Raw genomic sequence first — 21,703 nt, forward strand, 5'->3', positions numbered from 1 at the left:
TTTACAACTGTCATTTTAACAAGCATGGGGGGGGGGGGGGGGTGTCCCTTAATTTTGGGGAGATTTCCACCTATTTCCTGTTGTGTCTCTGACAACAGGAAGCATAATAACTCCCTAGAGGTTCTAACCCTTACCCGCTCCATTCAAAAAGTGTTTTGTCTGGAGTTTTGCCTTCCCATCCACCACCCATTATGCAGCTTTTGTCTTCTTTCTGGGAAGCCAATCCAGAACCCCAGCGCTGCAAGACCTGTACTAACATTGTCAGAATCACACAAATCATTTTTAAGATTTCTAGTTCTTAATTGTCATGGAACGTTTACATTCTAATCCATGAATCTCATTATCCATCTTTTACATGAACCCAATTATATTTTTATTTTGGAGGGTCCTTCGAGGCGAAGTGGACACTCGGGAGTGAGGACATCAAAAGAACGATGGAGAGAACATCTAGGAGGTATTTTATTGCCCTGAGTTCAGATTTGGTTTGCGCTAAAAATAGTCACCACCTTTGTCCTTGGGATTTGGTGCCGAGTCCCTGAGTGTAGCCATTTTGTCAAAGACATCGTCTCCAGTCACTGCATATTCATAGTTGATTCTTTGGCCTCTAGTGCTAGTGTTCTCCATCCAGTGCGGGCACGCTGGCCAGAGATGGGATGATGCGTTTATAAATCTCGATCCCACGCAGGAAGACGCCCTCGTTCAAGTATTCGTTGTGATCGTGCAGCAAGATGGGGGTGTTATTCATTGGGGAGAAGCCGAGGGCATCATAACCAGCCTGGGGAGAGCAAAGAGGGCAGGTTAAAGTTTTACTGTTACCTACATTGTAGAGGAGGCCATCTTACAGAAGTTAAAAAAAGATGAAAAGATAAGAAACAAAAAAAAAAAAAAAAGAAAATGAATAAGTTCTAAAATATAAAATACATTTTTGGACACCTAGAAGTCCCCTTGGAGGTGTACATAAAGCTGGATGGAGAATTGTCTTCAATGGCATTAATAGGCAACAAGGCGTTGGGGGATAGAGACAAGAGGGTCAACCGATTTAGCAGCCAATCAAAACACAGCCTTTCCTGAAATTATTCAGAAATTTCATCATGCTGAGGCAAATTTTGCAAAAAAAAAAAAAAAAAGTTGCATAGCTCAGATGACAATGGTCCTGGATTTTCTGGGACAGTCCCGCATCTTGGCCCTCTGACGTTGTGTCCTGGGATCACAGCATCAACTTTTTTTGAGTTATTGCATGTAAGGGGATTGGGGCCACAAGTGGGCAGTCCTCACATTTAGAGGCAAGGTCTGGGCAGGAACAATCCATAAAGTGGGTGGGTGAGACCACCTAGAAAGTGGATGAGCAAAATGCAAACTGTAGACAGAGTTAACAGTGTCATAGACTCCAGGATCATAATTTTTGGAAGTATATCATGGCTTTGTTATTAGGCTAGGTTAGCGATCCTCTGTTCCTTAGTGTTGATTGTCATGTTCCCAGCCAATGATGGGATGTTTTTGACACCAGAACAGGTATAGGATGGGTGAAATGAGGTTTACTGATCATAAATGTAAAGTTCTGCACTTGGCGGTGAAAACCCACATGCATCATTCCTTTTTACCGGAAGTAAAACTGGGGGGAAATCTATGGTGGAGAAGGATCTGGCTGTTCTGGTAGATCGTAGACTTATTAATCATACATTTTAGGAGAACAGCTCGAGGAGTCTATGGTGGAGAAGGATCTGGTTGTTCTGGTAGATCAAAGACTTATCAATCATACATTCTAGGAGGAGAACAGCTAGGGAAGGACCTGAGTGTTCTGGTAGATCAGGGTTATGCAATTAGCGGACCTCCAGCTGTTACATAACTACAAGTCCCATGAGTCATAGCAAGACTCTGACAGCCACAAGCATCACACCCAGAGGTAGAGGCATGATGGGACTTGCAGTTTTGCAACAGCTGGAAGGGCGCTAATTGCATATCCCTGTGGTAGATCATAAACTTCTTAATGATGCATTCAAGGGGTAGAACAGCTGGGAAAGTCAATGGTGGAGAAGGACCTAGGTGTTCTGGCAGATCAGAGACTTATTAATCATACATACTAGGAGGGGAACAGCTGGGGGAGTCAATGGTGGAGAAGGACCTGGGTGCTCTGGTAGGTCATAAACTTCTTAATGATACTTTCTAGGGGTATAACAGCTGTAGAAGTCAATGGTGGAGAAGGACCTGGGTGTTCTGGCAGATCAGAGACCTATTAATCATACATACTAGGAGGGGAACAGCTGGGGGAGTCAATGGTGGAGAAGGACCTGGGTGCTCTGGTAGGTCATAAACTTCTTAATGATACTTTCTAGGGGTATAACAGCTGTAGAAGTCAATGGTGGAGAAGGACCTGGGTGTTCTGGCAGATCAGAGACCTATTAATCATACATACTAGGAGGGGAACAGCTGGGGGAGTCAGTGGTGGAGAAGGACCTGGGTGTTCTGGTAGATCATAAGCTTAATAATAGCTTGAAATGCCAAGCTGCAGTTTCTAAAGACAGAAAAATACTTTCTTGTATTAAAAAGAGGAAATATTGAACTCATGCTGCATGGAGGTTTTTTTGATACATGAAAACAAAATATAAAAAAAATTGAGCAAGTCATTGCTGCACCAGTCCTTGTGTAAGGCAGTTTCACAATACACCAGTGACGAGACAGACAAAGTGTATGACGGCATTCAAGGAGGAGAAAAAGTTCATCTGTACTCACCGTCCGGACGTAGCGACTGTCTGTGGCAGCAGGAAAAATCTCCGGCTTCAGCTTCAAACCCCTGAAATCGAAGCATTTTTAAACAAACTTGTGGATTTGCTTCCTATATCAAACATAACATATTGTCTGAATGCAGGGTTGCTATTTTTTTGTCATGTGATCCTCCTTCCTGCCCAGGCCCATTTTTAGCTTTCAGCACTGTTGCACTTTGAATGACAATTACGTGGTCATGCAACACTGTACCCAAATGGGCACTAATAGGCGGCATAGATGGTGGCATTAATGTGCACTGACTGGCATCACTGATGGGCACTGTTGGGGCTGCACTGATTATTAGTGCAAATCTCCCCCGTAAGGAAATGCCACTGATCGGCTCTCCTCTTCTCACACGCTGTTTACATGTGATCAGTTGTGATTTGACACAGCTGATCACATAGGCAAAAAGCCTCGTCATTGGCTCTTTACCGAGATTGGTGATGCGTCATGTCCCAGGGACACAGCGCACAGCCGATCGCTGCGCTGTGTGCCCCCCCGCAGGCGGCCAAGCATGGCAAGAGTGGGACAATGTCATCCCAGAACGAGAGAGCCAGGTTGCGCCTGTCAACTGTCAATACGGCAAGCAGGAGGTGGTTAAGGAGATATCAGAGGTCTATTAGAACACTTATGCCACCTTTGGACCTCAGTGAAGCTAGTCAAGCACAGACTGCACATGATCGACTTGTTATCCGGTCAGCCAAAGAATGACAGCCTGATGATCCTGGAAGCGGCAAAATGCTCATCACTTCCAGGTTCATCCACCAGAGGAGAGATCAGTGAAGGACCTTCGCTGGTCTCCCCCCTGCTCTACCCGTCATCCTGGGCCAGTAGACAAGGGGTTAAAATAGACGTCTCACTGAATAAAATGTAGTTTGTAAAGCAACGATGATCTCTCGTCTACTCACAGCTCCTTGCAGGGGTCACTGAACGCTTTCCACCAAGGGTTTGTGTCGTTCGGGGTGGTGATCCTCTCATTCATACATTTCTGGGGGCAATACAAACATTTATTCACATCACTCCATTAAATATTAAAATATTTCAAGTGCATCTATAGTCAAAATATAAAATCATATTTATTAGACATGTGCAATTCGACAAAATTTGTTAAATGGGTTTTCGTTCGAATATTTCCGAATTAACTAATTTTTACAGAAAAAAAAAAAAAAATTCGGAATAAAAATAAATAAAAAAAAAAAAAAAAAAAAAGAAGGACGAAGAGAATGAAAATCCAAAATAACTAACAAATAATACTAACTTTTAATAACTATTAAAATTATAGGCATTGGAATGTCCTTTCAAATTTGGCTGTTGGTGAACGTAACGAATACAAATTTATCTGAAGTTACAGATTATCCAAAAAAAAAAAAAAAAAAAAAACGAATGGATCGTAACAAATTAATAATAATAAATAGAAATAGTAAAAATGTATTATGAATTTGTTACGTTCCATTCGTTTAAATGCGGCATTCGTTATTTCCGATAATCCGTAACTTGGGATAAATTCGTATTTGTTACGTTCACTAACAGCCAAATTTGAAAGGAAATTCCAATACCTATAATTTAATAGTTAATTATTAGTTATTATTTCTGATTTTCAAAATTTCGTTCTTATTTTCGAATTTCCGAATACAGCATCTAAACAAATGGAACATAATTAACTTTAAAAATTTCCGAATTTATTCGAAGTAATGAATTTCGATCAGAATGAATGACCCAAAAAAAAAAAAAAAAAAACTAAGAAATTGCACACGTCTAATATTTCCACATTGTATTTCAATTATTTTGTTTAACTTATTTATTTAGTTATTTATTTAATTTATACAAATGTATTAAATATATTGATTCATTAAAAAGCTAAGTAATCTATTTTCCTAGATTTTTATTATTCAATAATTAAAAAGCATCTATGGTCAAAATGTAAAATCCTATCTTCATATCATTTCCACATTGTATTCCAATGATTTCCAGCCTACTCCTATTAATCTGATCTATCTTCAGGTCTGTGAAGATCCCCACACATTGACTTTCTGGAATCCTGTGAAACAAAAAGTCCCCAAGCCCTGTGAGTAGGCACTGTTGCGTCACACATTTCACAGAGCCCGTCCTCTGAGAGGAGGAGCTTCAGAAAGCAAAGTCAGGACAGGAATCACTGCTTGCAGGCAGCAAGGAACCATGGGATATGTAGTCCTTAGACATGGAGAAGATGAAAAAGCATGCAGGGAATCCAGGAAGTTGTGGAAAGAGACGGTGTGTAGACAGGCAGCATGTACAACATAAAAGCAGATTTTTCAAGTAAGCTTATATTGTATTGTCAGTAATAACCGTTTGCATTGTCATTACAGTGATGATTTTATAAAATGAAAGTGTATGCTGTGACCAGAGAAGTGCTTTAATATTACAATGTATCAAAATGAGAATTAGCAACAAAGTATCTAGAAGACAGGAGAGACATCAGTTAATGGACATTTGCTAGAATTATCCTTTAAAATGTTCCTCCCACTCCCTGAGTGACTCCATGAGTAGGATTCCTCTTTTCTGCCTGCCAGCTGGTACCCCCCCCCCCCCATCCCTTTACTGCTATAAGCAGGCTGACAGCCCCAGGGTTGTGTATGGTAGATGCTTGGTCAGCCACCATCTGATCACCACACTAGAGGACCTCACTCACCTGGTGGTACTCCCTGGTTGCCTGATCATTCTGCTACAGGGCCCCACTCACCTGGTGGTACTCCCAGGGTACCCAATTGCCCTGCTAGAGGGCCACACTCACCTGGTGGTACTCCCAGCCCACCTGGTCACTGTGCTAGAGAGCCGCACCCACCTGGTGTTACTCCCAGGTCACCTGATCACCCCACTAGAGGGCCCCATTCACTTGGTGGTATTCCCAGGTCACCTGATCACCCCACTAGAGGGCCCCATTCACCTGGTGGTACTCCCAGGTTGCCTGATCATTCTGCTAAAGGGCCACACTCACCTTGTGGTACTCCCAGGTCACTTGATCCCCACACTAGAGGGCCGCACCCACCTGGTTGTGCTCTCAGGTCACCCTGCTAGAGGATCCCACTCACCTGGTGGTACTCCCAGGTCACCTGATCACCCTGCTAGAGGTCCCCACTCACCTGGTGGTACTCCCAGGACACCTAAGGGCTGCACTCACCTGGTGGTACTCCCAGGTCACCTGATCACCAGCCGCACGGCACCACCCCTCGATCTTTGACTCAAACTCCTGCAGGGAGAAAAGTCACATTCAGGGGGAAATGTCAGAATCATTTCATTGGGAGCTTTTATAAGATTTACCAAAAGGAAATGAGGTGTTGGATCCAAACTGCACAGCTAGAATGTGTCTGGTCTTTGGGTGGAACGCAGACAGTTTAAAGCTGAACTTCAGGCAAACCTAATATTGCCTAATACATAAATGATAAAATATATAAGAAAAAAATGAAAAACAAGGTAGCAGCATATGTTGTGTGCAGGCCAAGAAAAAAAAAAAAAAAAAAAAAAAAAAAAAAAAAAAAAGGAAATGACCATGTGATCAGATTGAAATGTGAGCACTATGGCTACAGGAACACACACAGTCCTTCCCCAAATCCATTGGCCATATATTTGAATGCTGATATAAAAAGGAAAAAGAATCTTTGGAGGGTCGCCACCATACCTGTAAGTTCACAGTAGGAGGGATTCGAAGGTCAAAGGTCACCGACATTTCGGAGGGAATCACGTTGCAGGAGACCCCTCCGTTCACTTTGGTCATGTTGACTGTGGTGACATCTCCGAGAGAGAGTTGGGGATTAGACTGCAACCTGAAAAATAAAAACGGGATTCATGTGTGGGGAACATATACCGACAACGAGCGATCCCTATCATCAGGGTGAGGTACGTGTGCGACAACCCAGATCAACGCCCACATTAAATGGCCACTTCACCCAGGCCTGGAAATTTTACATGACAGGGGTGACTTGATTTGGGTTTTCCAGGAATGTCACCATCTAATTGTACAATAAATTAAAAAAAAAAAAAAAAAAAAAAAAAAAAACACACAACACAACACACACACACAGCTCTCGTGCTATGGGGTCCTTGCACAAGGCGCTGATATTTGAACACTGAACATTTCTGGCAGAAACTTCATGTCCAAAAAAACTCAGTTTCTAGTTCCTCAGATATTTAAACAGAATCAGGATCCCCAGAGTGCTCCCTTACATCAACGTCTCCATTTGTGTCCCACCTTATATCAGAATCCCCATCAGAGTGCTCCCTTTACACCAGGGTCCCCCCTTACATCAGGCGCCTCGCCAGAGTTACCCCTTCCATTAGGGTCCTTGTCAGAGTGCTCTCTACCTTAAGATGTCCCCATCAGAGCACCCCCTTACATCAGGTATTCTCATCATAGTACCCCCTTATACAGATTATCCCAGTCAGAGTACCTCCATCTCATCACTGTGCCCCCTTAAATGGATTGTCCCAATCAGAGTGCCTCCTTACATCAATTGCCCCCAATCAGACTGACTCATGGATCAGTGGATGCACCCTCAGAAACCACGGGGGGGGGGGGGGGGGGGGGCACGTTCACTCAACTAAACTCTGGGGACCCAACACCCCTCAGATCCGGCCCTGCCTTATGGCCCCGTACCTACGATCCGAATATCGTACGATTTTCGGATCGTGTGTACACTACTTTCGACATCTGATCACGACCGTTCAGCCGATATTATTCGATCGGACATGCACAAAAATTTTCCTCGTACGATTCCAGATCATACGATTTTCGTTTAGTCAGTATAGTTGTCGTCCGAAAATACAATACAAATACATTATTATTATTATTATTATTCAGGATTTATATAGCGCCAACAGTTTACGCAGCGCTTTACAATATAAAAGGGAGACAATACAGTTATAATATAATACAATACAATAGGATTAAGAGGGCCCTGCTCAGAAGAGCTTACAATCTAATAGTTACAAACACAGGACATCACTTCCGGTTTTTTTTTTTTTTGTCGTACGAGAATTTGTGACTTTATCTACCTATTCGATTTCTACTTGCGACTATTAAGAGAAAACGGTCGTACGATATGCGGATCGTGTGTACGGGCCATAAACATAAAATAACCATGTAGCGCTCACATTTATAACATTAGATTCTCTAAACATTGCTCAAAACATAATCCACAAAAAGGGTCCATTTTTTTTTTTTTTTAAATAAAAGGGATTGTATAGCCATTCGTCCAGAGAGCCTGCATGTACCATAGTTCTGTCTGAATTGGGGCAAAAAGTTAATTGAGTCCGCGGCCCCCGGAAGGAAGAGGGGCGAACATGGATGCGGCCTGCAGCGGGGGACAGCGCAGGCTTCGTTTGCAGGCAAGTGTCACATAATTTGCTAGTATGCGATGCATACTAGCACATTATGCTTTTACTTTTCAGGGGCAAAAAGGAAGGAAGTAAAACCCATCAGGGTTTACTTCCTCTTTAACATGGGCAGTATTACAGCATTATGGCCACTAGATGGAGCTGAGCAGCATAGAAAATACATACGACTTTGTAGCAACAGATACCTTGTATCAAAAGAATGCTGGAACAAACTAGCAAACACACACACACTTATACACAGTGTTAATTTCATCTGCAAATATTTTCGTCGACTAAATTAATACTATTTTAGTTGCCTAAAATATATGACTAAAACAAATAAGATTACTAAAATATGATAAAACTAAAAATGGCATTTTAGTCAAAAGACTAAAACTAATATTAAATTGGACGTCAAAATTAAAACACTGCACTACCACATAAGAATATGTAGGGGGCGTCTATTAAGCTTCTAAATAAAAAAAATATATTTTTAATATTTATTGTTGGCAATATATTCAGGTAATATGTGCAATGGCATTACAGCCATTTCATTTTTTTTTTTATATTTTCAAGTTGTACTTCTGCTTGTCACACGCTAATGTTTGGCAATTCTACAGAAATACTTAGATAATACATAAAAATATAACTAAACCCATTTGATTTTAAACGACTAAGATGTACTGGAGATTTTAGTCGACTAAAATACAACTAAAACTGCCTTTTAGTCAAAAAAGACTATAAAACTAAAACTAAATTGAAATTTGACGTCAAAATTCAACACTGCATTATACAGAGAATCCAATTGGCTCATCTAAGTCATGCAGAGGGCTGACTGTAAAAAAAAAAAACTAAAACAAACTCATTGGCTCAGCAGACTCCGCACAGCTCCGATGACGAGGACTTACCTTTTCCTTTCCTTCTCTCGGAGTCCCAGAAAACTATTGATGACAGAATGCTGAAAAACAGAAATACATAATTGGTGAAATGAAAAGTATCCGATTGGTTGGCGGATTACATGTTTTAAGACTCATCCTGTATCAATACATAGAGAGGTGTATAAAATGCAGTCACCTTTATCAACCAATCCTCTTTAAGTTTACTGTAATCATATCAACGAGAGCCGGCTTCTCATTGGCTACTAGGAGTGACTGCACTTTAAATCTGAATAAAAGTGCATGTCAGAGCAAAACAAAGGGACCACTTCCTCCTTATGTTATGGAGTTGGGAGGGGGGGGGGGGTGCTCTGTATCTGTAGTCAGTGGGGGGAGGGGGGGGGACTATGCAACGCTGACAACACCGCTTGGGATTTCAGAACAACAAATGTAGTGTTGTCGGCTCACTACAAGAAGTTAGGAGCTCATTGGATTTCTGGCAAGTCAATAAGGTATTTTTATGTGCTTGCAGTGATTTTAAAGCGGTAGTAAACACCGCTTGGACACTTGTACCTACCTTATGATAAAGCTCACCTGTAGGTACAAGGAATATCTCCTACTAGGTTTAGGGGATATTAAATGTTTCTGCAGACTGCGATCACCAGCGCATGCACGCTTAAGGGGCATCATACCCATGTCGTTCCTTCAGAGTTTTATGCCACAGCCACGGTGACTCCCACGCACAAGAGTGACGTCATCGCGCCTCGGCATTCAAACGGCTGGAGCTGGTGAACTCGGAAGGAAGACCGGTGAGGATGATGGAAGCCCTGCCAGCATGCTGTATTGCAGAGTACTGAATGTGGACTTTTGTTTTGTTGTGCCCAGAAAATGTTCTTTCTAATGAAGAGTGAAGGGAACTCACAAGTTAGAGGCGGCCGTGTTCTCTATGAAGCGAGAGCCGTGTCCGGGGTCTCCTCTGCAATGTACCGTTATCCCTGCAGAACCAGAAAGTAATAAGTCAGAGCAATCTCATTTATGAATGATGAGCAGACGTACTCTGCCGTATAAGAGGCACATCCCATCACATGACCTGCCGTAGTACCTCCCTCATTATTTATTATCCCATCACATGACCCGTCATAGGAGTTCCCTCCATACTTATTATCCCATCACATGACCCGTCATAGGAGTTCCCTCCATATTTATTATCCCATCACATGACCCATCATAGGAGCTCCCTCCATATTTATTATCCCATCACATGACCCGTCATAGGAGTTCCCTCCATACTTATTATCCCATCACATGACCCGTCATAGGAGTTCCCTCCATATTTATTATCCCATCACATGACCCATCATAGGAGCTCCCTCCATATTTATTATCCCATCACATGACCCGTCATAGGAGTTCCCTCCATATTTATTATCCCATCACGTGACCCGTCATAGGAGCTCCCTCCATATTTATTATCCCATCCCATGACCCGTCATAGGAGTTCCCTCCATATTTATTATCCCATCACATGACCCGTCATAGGAGCTCCCTCCATATTTATTATCCCATCACATGACCCGTCATAGGAGCTCCCTCCATATTTATTATCCCATCCCATGACCCGTCATAGGAGTTCCCTCCATATTTATTATCCCATCCCATGACCCGTCATAGGAGCTCCCTCCATATTTATTATCCCATCACATGACCCGTCATAGGAGCTCCCTCCATATTTATTATCCCATCACATGACCCGTCATAGGAGCTTCCTCCATATTTATTATCCCATCACATGACCCGTCATAGGAGCTCCCTCCATATTTATTATCCCATCACATGACCCGTCATAGGAGCTCCCTCCATATTTATTATCCCATCACATGACCCGTCATAGGAGCTTCCTCCATATTTATTATCCTATCACATGACCCGTCATAGGAGCTTCCTCCATATTTATTATCCCATCACATGACCCGTCATAGGAGCTCCCTCCATATTTATTATCCAATCACATGACCCGTCATAGGAGCTTCCTCCATATTTATTATCCCATCACATGACCCGTCATAGGAGCTTCCTCCATATTTATTATCCCATCACATGACCCGTCATAGGAGCTCCCTCCATATTTATTATCCTATCACATGACCCGTCATAGGAGCTTCCTCCATATTTATTATCCCATCACATGACCCGTCATAGGAGCTCCCTCCATATTTATTATCCCATCACATGACATGAAATAGATTTTATGGATTACTAATGAAAGACAAAACGACTTACACCATACACACTTCTCTCCATAAAATACACTGAATTCCTCTGAGGGGTTCGCAAGACCTAAAAAGAGAGGCAAAGGAGTGAGCAGGAGAGACAGACAGACAGAAAAGAAAAGAAAAAAGAAAAGAAAAGAAAGGGAATGAGAAAAAGACAGACAGAGAGAAAAGAAAGAAAATCAGGAATGATGATAGGGGAAGAGATAAAAGGAAAGGAAATAAACACCAGTGTACTGGAGGAAGGGTCTTGTACCTTCATCGAGGGTAATTCCGGGGTTCAGTGCTCGGAATTCAGGGTGCTCTGCAAAGATCTCCATCCCGGTGTGACCCCCAATTTCTTCATCTGTCATAGAGATACAGGTAAGTGTATCCTGTCATTCGCTGATGCGGTTCGGTAGCGGTGGTTATAGACATGTGCGGAATACTTTTCCAATAGTTTTCCGATCTTCAAAAGAGAACAACATAGAATAGAAAAAAAAATTGTTCTATTTTTTTTTTCTATTCTATTTTTTTCTCTTTGGAAATTGGAAAACTTTTGGAATTCGAAAACTATTCGAAAATTTTGAATCAATCCGAATTCAAATCAATTCGTAAACAAAGCAAATACTGAAAACAAATGAAACAAATGTAAATTTTGAAACACATTTTTTCATTGTGCACATGTCTATGGGGTTATTCTTTTGCACTACCATGTAAAAAGTTGTAACTCCTCACATGTAAACCCCCCCCCCCCCCCATCTCCACCATGTCACCCCAATGTACATCACCTGGGACCATCGTCAGGTGAATGGTACGTGGGAATTGAACTCCCTCAGCCTTCAGCTGGCGGATGGCTTCCAGATACCTACAGAATAGAAAGTGAAGGTATGAGAGAGGAGAGAAGAGAGATTAAATTCCACCCGACCCCACCCTCTCTACCTGTACCTCTACCTAACCCCACCCTCTCCATCTGCTTTAAACTCCACCTCTTCCACCTTTAAAAAAAAAAACGCCCTCTCCACCCAAGCCCACCCTCTCCTTCAAACTCCACCTCTTCCACCTTAAAAAAAAAAAAGCCCCCTCCACCTGTACCCAACCCCGCCCACTCCATCTGCTTCAAACTCCACCTCTTCCACCTTAAAAAAAAACTGCCCCCTCCACCTGTACCCAACCCCGCCCACTCCATCTGCTTCAAACTCCACCTCTTCCACCTTAAAAAAACTGCCCCCTCCACCTGTACCCAACCCCGCCCACTCCATCTGCTTCAAACTCCACCTCTTCCACCTTAAAAAAACTGCCCCCTCCACCTGTACCCAACCCCGCCCACTCCATCTGCTTCAAACTCCACCTCTTCCACCTTAAAAAAACTGCCCCCTCCACCTGTACCCAACCCCGCCCACTCCATCTGCTTCAAACTCCACCTCTTCCACCTTAAAAAAAACTGCCCCTTCCACCTGTACCCAACCCCGCCCTCTCCACCTGCTTCAAACTCCACCTAAAAAATAAAAAAAAAATACAAAATAAACTACCCTCTCCACCTAACTCCGCCCTCTCCACCTTTACCAAACTCCACCTCTTCCAATGCACCAAACCTCACCTCCTCCTTCCTCACCAAACCTCACACCTGTCACTGCCTCCACCCCTCTACTGACTTACTGGATGGTGACGGATTTCATGTCCTGTGTCCCTCTTGCATAGATATTTCCATCTTTATCTTTGTGGGCAGAGAATGGGGGATGGGTCCAGAACTCCTGAAACACGATATAGTTATGTTTTAATTATTTATTTCTCTTACAGCCGGCTAGTTCCTCCCTCCCAGGTAGAATGCTGGCATCCCAACCGTGGCCATTCCAGGAAGGTTTCCCAGCTGGAATTCTCATTAATGTAACATTATGAGAACTGCAGCAGGAGGATGGAGACTCTGCTTCTGCAACAAGGGAAAGGAGAGGAGAAAAGGACATCTGGAGAACTCCATGGGACAGACTCAGCACTAAAGTCCCTGATATGCTGCAGTCAGAAGGAAGGAAGTGACTCGAGCCGCCTTCATCTCTCCATAATTATCAGTAGAGTGATCATTTTTTTTTTTTTATTACAATAGATTTTTATTGAAAAGATTTTCTTAACAATACAGATTGATCATTAACAACACCCGAATCTCAGTGTCTCCCCCAACTCCCAGCGTCATTCCCCCCCCCCCAGCATCCCCCCCGTCCTCCTCACCTCAAACACAGGGACCACGTCTGTGTGAGAATTCAGGATGACCGACTTGAGATGAGGCTGCGTCCCCGTCCAGGTGAGGATGATGATGGGCTTCCCAGGAACAAACTATAAGAGACGACCACATATCAGACAAAAACCATTATGAGGTCCTCCTTCTTGTAAAGTGGACCTGTCAGTAAGAGGTCTCCATGAATAAATTCCTGACACATTACAATATACAGCAACAGGATCAACTCAGAAAAGCTCCACCTTTTATCATTAAAAATACATTGCCAAGGCTGAGGTGAGGTCACCAGTCAGTGACTTTGTCTAGGCTGAGATGCTGTCTGCTGCACGCAAGATGAAGCATTTCCTCAGTCTCCCCTCCTCCAGCGATCAGGGTGCAACACTGAAACTTTTGCCAATGTGGACATCTGAACACAGCCCAGAAATGCACAGACACCAGGATTTACATGACTGTGTAATCTCTGAGCCGACATCTCAGTCCAGGAAGTAGATGGTGACCCTGGATGATACCTGAAGAAATAGGGTGTCATCCTTTAAAAACAGATGATGGCATTGTCAGTAGTACTGCGACCTCTGTGAGGTAATAACTGGAAATGTTACACTGACATATTACTGAGCTTAAAGCTGAACATCAGGATGAGTAAATATCTAAATCCATTCATCGTGTGTCTTCTGGCATCTCGGTGATATTTGTGTATTTCTTCCAGATCTGTGCAGTAATCCAGTGTGAGACTTCCAAGAATAAAGACTGCCCTCTGCTGCTCTCTCTCCTTGTGCACGTGGACTGGTCTGGGCTCCGCCCCCCTCCTGTAGTTTTCTGCAGTGGGTGGAGCCTTCTGGGCTCCTCCCACAGCTCTGCACAGTGATGATGTCACTGCTACTTTTAAAAAAGGTAATACCTGGGTTGGCGAAGACATTTGGAGCGAACCAAAAAAGGATTTATAACCTTTGTGGCTATTGCGGAATATATTTCAGTAGAACTTTCTGTGCCCGGAGTTCAGCTTTAAGCTGTAGAGATTTAAAGGGAGCGTGGAGAGCACCGCACAACTGCCGTCCTGTTCAGACATTTTTTAATAATGAAACATATTGCTCTTTTTTTTTTTCTTGCTCAGTGTACAGACCTCCAGTATTCTACTCTCCAGCCCAATCTCTTCCGCCATCTTGAACAGAAAGCATTTGATTCCATCTGTAACAGAAGAAGAAATATGACCTTGAAGTGCCCCCCCCTGAAAATACTATATACATAGATTTCTCTGCAGGGTTCTGTATGGAAGATTTACATTCCCCCCCCCCCCCCTCCAAGCCTGAAACTTCAGCTTGGAGTCAAAAAGGATAGAGAGGGATAAAGAGAGAAAAAGAAAGAGGTGAGTGAGAGCAGGAAAGCGAGCAGGAGAGCACGAAGGAGAAAGCAGGAGAGAGAGAGCGAGAGTGAATGAATGAGCAGGAGAGTGCGAGCGAGAAAGACACAGAGAGCGACAGACAGAAAGCGACGGAGAGAAAGCGAGACAGAGCGCGAGAGAAAGCGAGACAGAGCGCGAGAGAAAGCGAGACAGAGCGCGAGAGAAAGCGAGACAGAGCGCGAGAGAAAGCGAGACAGAGCGCGAGAGAAAGCGAGACAGAGCGCGAGAGAAAGCGAGACAGAGCGCGAGAGAAAGCGAGACAGAGCGCGAGAGAAAGCGAGACAGAGCGCGAGAGAAAGCGAGACAGAGCGCGAGAGAAAGCGAGACAGAGCGCGAGAGAAAGCGAGACAGAGCGCGAGAGAAAGCGAGACAGAGCGCGAGAGAAAGCGAGACAGAGCGCGAGAGAAAGCGAGACAGAGCGCGAGAGAAAGCGAGACAGAGTGCGAGAGAAAGACAGATCAGCATGAGAAGGAGAGAACAGGAAAGCACGAGCATGAGAGCCAAGTAAAAGAAAAAAAAAAAAAAAAAGAGAGAGAGAGAGCGAGAAAGAGAGAGAGAGAGAGCGCAAGAAGGAGAGAACACGAGCATGAGAAGGAGAGAGCAGGAGAGCGAGAGAGCGAGCACGAGATGGAGAGAGCGAACAGATAAGCATGAGAAGGAGAGAACAGGAAAGCACGAGCATGAGAGTGAGCAGGAGAGCACTAGAGCTAAGTAAAGGAAAAAAAAAAAAAAAAAAAGCCTTCAAAGAGCCTCCACTGAAAAGAGAGCATGAGAGAGCGAAAAGCAGAGCGAGAGGAAAATAAAAAAAATAAAAAAAAAATGGGGAATGGGAGAGAAAAAGGAGAAGGTGAGGTAGAGAGAAGAAATAAAAATATAAAAAAAAAAAATTAAAAAATTAAAAAAAAGCAAGAAGAAGGAGTGACAGTTAAGAATGAAAAAGAAATAAAGACAAAAAAAAAGAAAGAAAAGACAAAAAGAGGCCTTCAAAAAAGCCTCCACTGAAAATCCTATCTCTACTGTATTTATTAGGGATTAGATTACAGTTTCCTGGAGTTGGGCTTTAACAGACAAAAAAGGAAGAGAAGTGGATTGTTCAACAGAAAACAGACTTTACAGTGAGAGTGAACCTTTCTTGGCTGAGCTTCGATCTTCGCATTGTACAGAGTTCAATATTCAGCGGTGGACCGGGGGGGGGGGGGGTACGGGGTTGGAGAGCTGCATTGTCATTACGCCATTTCTTACCATAGTCGGGCTCTGGCTGGATACTACGGATCCTCAGATATTCCTGGAAGCGGGCGGTGGAGGGGTTCTCCGGGGGGGTCATCATCTGCGGAGAACAAGACTCTCAGTATAGAAATGTCACCGTTCCAGCTGTGCTCAGAAATCCAATATTCTCTGTATACGCCACGCCAACCACTGCCAAGGGACTGGTGGATTTACAGACTCCCTTTGCCAACGTCTGCCAGACACACCCTGCTTAACCCTGGCAGTGCCAGTTGTTGTATTAAGGAAGGCTAACCAGTCTTACCTATAGAGGAACTACAAGTCCCAGCATGTCCTACAGGCTCTGAATGTATCAGAAGAATGGAGCGTGGATTAGACCCCCTGTCAGGTTTTTATTGCCTTCTGTGCCCCCCATTAAGGAGATTCACCCTCTACCTGTCCTCCATTAAAAAAAAAAAAAAAAAAATGGGATGCTTAAAGTGATGCCAAATTATATTCTTATCCTCTAAAAATAATCCATACACATCCACTACTTAAAGTGTCACTAAACCCACATCATAAAAAATGATCAATAAATGGTGTATTACATGCTGTTCATACTCAGTCACTATGAGATTAGTTTTCTGTATTCTGCAAAAAACCTGGTTGATCCTGCTGCTCTCTATCTCCCCCTTGTGTCCATGTCCCCAATTCAGCTAGGGATTTTGCAGAGCAGTGTTGGCAGCTCTGCACATGCTCAGTGAGTTTCTATGCTGAGCATTTCCTCCCCATCACATCTGAGCAGCCCAGGTGACTATAGAGTCACACACGTGGGCGTAACAATGATAAATGACAGCCAGGGGGGGACTGACAACTCATGGGGCCCCTGGGCAATAGGAGGAGATTATGGGGCCCCCGGGGCAATAGGAGGAGATTATGGGGCCCCCGGGGCAATAGGAGGAGATTATGGGGCCCCACAGTATACACACACAGTCACACAATAAACACACACAGAATACAAAGACACACACTGAAAAGGTACTGGAGAAGCGGGGCAGCTATAATCCTGGGATTTTTTTAAAAAACACCGATTTTTACACAATGTCCCTGGTTTTATTGAGGCTGGCAACCCTGATGGGGTCTGAATGGTCAGTCCGCCCCTGATGACAGCCCCTATCCCTCTGTGCTCGTGCGCAGAAGTGAACACATACGCAAGTCATGCACACATATAGGCAGCACAGTGGTGTAGTGGTTAGCACTTTCACCTAGTGGTAAAAGGGTCGCTGGTTCAAATACCAACCATGACACTACCTGCCTGGAGTTTGCATGTTCTCCATGTGCCTGCCTGGGTTTCTTCTGGGTACTCCGGTTTCCTCCCACACTCCAAAGACATGCTGGGAGGTTAATTGGCTCCTGTCTAAAATTGGCCCCAGTATGTGCATGTATGAATGTGAGTTGGGGACCTTAGATTGTAAGCAGATAGTGAAGACCATCAACTCACTACTAGTCTCCGAGACTTCAAAATCAGGTAAAGAAAAATACAGGGGGGAAAGAAGGACCCCCTGAAAAAGAAGTCCCCCTGGTGTTCACCCCTTCCCTGCCAGTGACAGTAATCAGTGGCTATTTTTAGCACTGATTGCTGTATAAAATGTCAGTGCCCCCCCATAAAAAAAAAAAAAAAAAAATTTAACCGCTGATCACCACCAATAAAATAAAAATGCCATAAATCTATTCCCTATCTTGCAGACGCTAAAACTTTTGGGCAAACCATTCAATATACTCTTATTGCGTTTTTTTTTTTTTTTTTTTTTTTTACCAAATATATGTACAAGAATACGTATTGGCCTAAACTGATGAAGAAATCTTTTATTTATGGATATTTATTATAGGGAAAAAAAAAAAAAAAAAAACACAGAGGTGATCAAATACCACCAAAAGAAACTTTGTGGAAGAAAAAAAAAAAGGGGGGGGGGGGCATAAATTTTGTATGGGTACAATGTCGCACGACCGCACAATTGTCAGTTAAAGCGATGCAGTGCCGTATTGCAAAAAAAATGGCCTGGTCAGGAAGGGAGCAAATCCTTGCGGTCATTAAGTAATTAAAGAGTATTTTTTTTTTTTTTTGTAAAGCAATAGCGTTTGCAAAACCGCTGTGCAAATACCGTGTGACATAAAAAAAAAAAAATTGCAACGATCGCCATTTTATTCTCTAGGGCAGTGATGGCGTACTTGGCACCCCGGAGGTTTTGGAACTACATTTCCTATGATCCCCATGCACTCTGCAGTGGAGTTGAGCGTCATGGGAAACATAGTTCCAAAACATCTGGGGTGCCGCTAGTGGGGCGGTTTTAACCCCGGCTAGCGGCCGAAAAAGGGTTAAAGCCACCCGAGAAGCGCCGCTACAGTGGCGCTATGCCGGCGGTACCGCTCCAAAGATGCTGTTTGCAAGAGTTTTTTTTTTTTCCCTCCTGCCACCGCACCGCTCCATTGTGAAAGCCCTTGGGGCTTTCACACTGGAGACACAGCAGCGCCAGTTTCAGGGCGGTTTGCAGGCGCTGTTTTTAGCGCAATAACGCCTGCAAACCGCCCCAGTGTGAAAGGGGTCTAATAGTCCTGTCATCTATTTTTCATGAAATGATCACCATCTCTTTATATACACTCCCTGCTGGTGTGGCGGCTCTTATTGCTGCATTCTCTCATAGAGGACTATGCACTTTAAAATTTACTGCTTATCGGATTGGAATGTTAATAAAAAAAAAAATCGCAGCGTGGAGAAAGTATGGCGACTTCTAATCCTCTCTGGGGAGGATTTATGGTCCACTTCATATTCTGGATGAGCCCGGCGATTGGCGAATTCTGCACCTGTACAGTTTCCTGCAATAATCTCCGACAGACACCCAACCGGCGAAGTTCACACTCGTGCCTCTTCGTTTTCATGTTTTTTTTGTTTTTTTTCCCTGGTTTTTAGTCGTAAGGGCTCATTCACACAGGTGTATGTGTATATCCTGCAGGCAGGGAACGCAAGTTCTTGCTGACAGAGCTAGCGCAAGAATCCTACGTAAGATATGCACCTAAAGTACTCACATTGAGGCCTGATTCACACCTATGCAGGATGCAGTTTGCATATACCAGGAGCATTTTGCGTTTTTTTCAATACACATTTTTTGGTCCATTGAAGTCTATGGAACTAAAAACCAGGAAAAAAAAAAAAAAAGTCCCTGCCCCCTTCCATTAAATGCACATCAATGTGAACTACATCAATAGGAAACCACGTTACATGGACTGTAGTGGGTTTCCGCAAAACTGAAAACGCACCAAAAAAAAAAAAATGCATAGGTGTGAACCAGGCCTTAGGCGCGTTTATATGCGTACAGCCTTTACAATTCACACAAGTGTGCTTTTATGGACACCATGCAGGTAAACACAGCCATGTGCATGGGCCCCATTGGTGCTGCGTTTTACATGCGCACAAAACTAAAAGCAGCATCTAAAGGAGCCCTTTCTGCGGTCTTCATGCGCTCCCATTAAAGTCGATAGGGCCACAAAATGCGCATAGTTGCGCAAAAGAATAAATAAATAAAAACACCCGTACTTTTTTTTCCAAGACGCATGGAAGAGAAACACACAGCTGTGAATGAGTCCCATAGAAAATAATTGAAATCCTCTTGCGTCAGCTAATGAGTATAAAATCTCACAAGTGTGTGTGTGGGGGGACCTAAAGAATTCCCCCGATTTATCCGACCAACAACTCTATGGAAGGCAGCAGAAAAAATTCCACCTGTTGATACTCCGCATCCTGTATGCCCCTCCCCCACTGTCCTCGCTGCCATTGTTTTTTTGTCTTGCTGTGTCATGATCATTTCCCCCCCTAGCTGTGCCTCTGGTAAACGCCAGGACTACAGATTCCCCCCCCCCCCCCCCAATAGCTCCCCCCCCCCCCCCCCAATAGCTCCCCCCCCCCCCCCCAATAGCTCTGAGTCCTAGTCATTACAAGTTCCAGCATGCCCTCATTAATACTTTCTTAACCATTGCAGAGCCACTGAGTTGCATCGCGCCCCCCCCCCCGTAGAAAAAACATGCAGCTTGCAGCATACAACTCTCACCATGGCCTTCTCAACATCACTTATTTAGCCCGAATGAGACCCTGGTGTGGAACTACAAGTCCCAGTATGGCCCTCTCAGTAATACGTTTTTTAACCCTATAATCCCTGTTGTGGAACTACAAGTCTCAGCATGGCCCTCAACTACAACTACAAGCTGGGACATGGCCCTCTCAGTAATAGGTTTTTAACCCTATAAAGAGTCCCTGGTGTGGAACTACAATTCCCAGCATGGCCCTCTCAGTAATAAGTTTTTAACCCTATAATGAATCCCTGGTGTGGAACTACAAGTCTCAGCATGGCCCTCAACTACAAGCTGGGGCATGGCCCTCTCAGTAATACTTTTTTTAACCCTATAATGAGTAACTGGTGTGAAACTACAAGCTCCAGCATGCCCCATCTCATTAAATACTTCTTCTTTAACCATTACAGAGTCTTGGAGCTATATAAACACCCCCTTCCCAAACACATGCAGTTTCAGGGTTGATTATGTACTACAGGTCCCAGCATTCTCCTCTCAATGTAACCCTAATGGCGCGTACACACAAGTGGACTTTTCAGCATCAAAAGGTCCGACGGACTTTCGAACGACTGGACTTGCCCCCACATGAACGGACTAAAGTCAGTTCGAAAGTCCGTTGGTTTGAACGTGATGACATAGGAAGGGACTAGAATAAGGAAGTTCATAGCCAGTAGCCAGTAGCCGCCCTTGCATCCTTTTTCATCCGTCAGACTAGCATGCAGACGAACGGATTTTTCGACCGGACTCGAGTCCGTCGGAAAGATTTGAAGCATGTTCCAAATCTAAAGTCCGTCTGATTTTCGACAGAAAAAGTCCGCTGAAGGTCCGATGAAGCCCACACACGGTCGGATTGTCTGACGGATTCGTTCCGTCGGACCGCTCCGGACGAAAAGTTCGGTCGTGTGTACACCGCATTACAGAGCATCAACTGTCTCCTACAATGAGAGTCCCCAGTGTGGAGCTACAAGTTCCAGCATGCCATATTTCATCAATACTTCCCTAACTGTTGCAGAACCTGAATCAGCTCCAAGCATGGCCCCTCTCCAGAATACCTTTCAAAACCCTATAATGAGTCCCTGGTGTGGAACTACAAGTTCCAGCCCCCCCCCCCCCCAAACACATGCAGCTTCAGGGCTGACAGTGAACTACAGCTCCCAGCATTCTCCTCCCAATATCATTTTTTTTTTTAATCCTATAATGATTCCCTGGTGTGGAACTACAAGCTCCAGCATGCCCCATCTCATTAATACTTCCTTAGCCATGAGAATCATTAAGCTATATAAGCACCCCCTCCCCAAAGACATGGAGTTTCGGGGGTTGACAATGAACTACAGGTCTCAGCATTCTCCTCTCAATGTAACCCTTACAGAGCATTAACTCAACAATAAGAGCTACAAGTTCCAGCATGCCCCATTTTATCAATACTTCCCTAACTGTTGCAGAACCTGAATCAGCTCCAAGCATGGCCCCTCTCAATGAAAACTTTTTAAACCCTATAATGAGTCCCTGGTGT

General features: G+C 43.9%; 1 protein-coding gene across 1 annotated transcript; it reads right to left on the bottom strand.

Annotated features, from left to right (window-relative positions):
* Window positions 1-349: 349 nt before the first annotated feature.
* ACY1 (aminoacylase 1) lies at window positions 350-16,334 on the bottom strand. Its single transcript, XM_073591589.1, is given in 14 exon segments — window positions 350-775; window positions 2,731-2,791; window positions 3,672-3,751; window positions 5,921-5,989; window positions 6,419-6,563; window positions 9,021-9,070; window positions 9,906-9,982; window positions 11,268-11,324; window positions 11,514-11,603; window positions 12,028-12,104; window positions 12,896-12,990; window positions 13,460-13,564; window positions 14,587-14,651; window positions 16,108-16,334. Coding segments are annotated over 14 exon segments (1,221 nt in total). The 5' UTR covers window positions 16,193-16,334; the 3' UTR covers window positions 350-610.
* Between the last annotated feature and the right edge of the window lie 5,369 nt (window positions 16,335-21,703).

This window comes from Aquarana catesbeiana, linkage group LG07 (genome assembly GCF_042186555.1).
Source record: "Aquarana catesbeiana isolate 2022-GZ linkage group LG07, ASM4218655v1, whole genome shotgun sequence".
Classification (NCBI taxonomy): domain Eukaryota; kingdom Metazoa; phylum Chordata; class Amphibia; order Anura; family Ranidae; genus Aquarana; species Aquarana catesbeiana.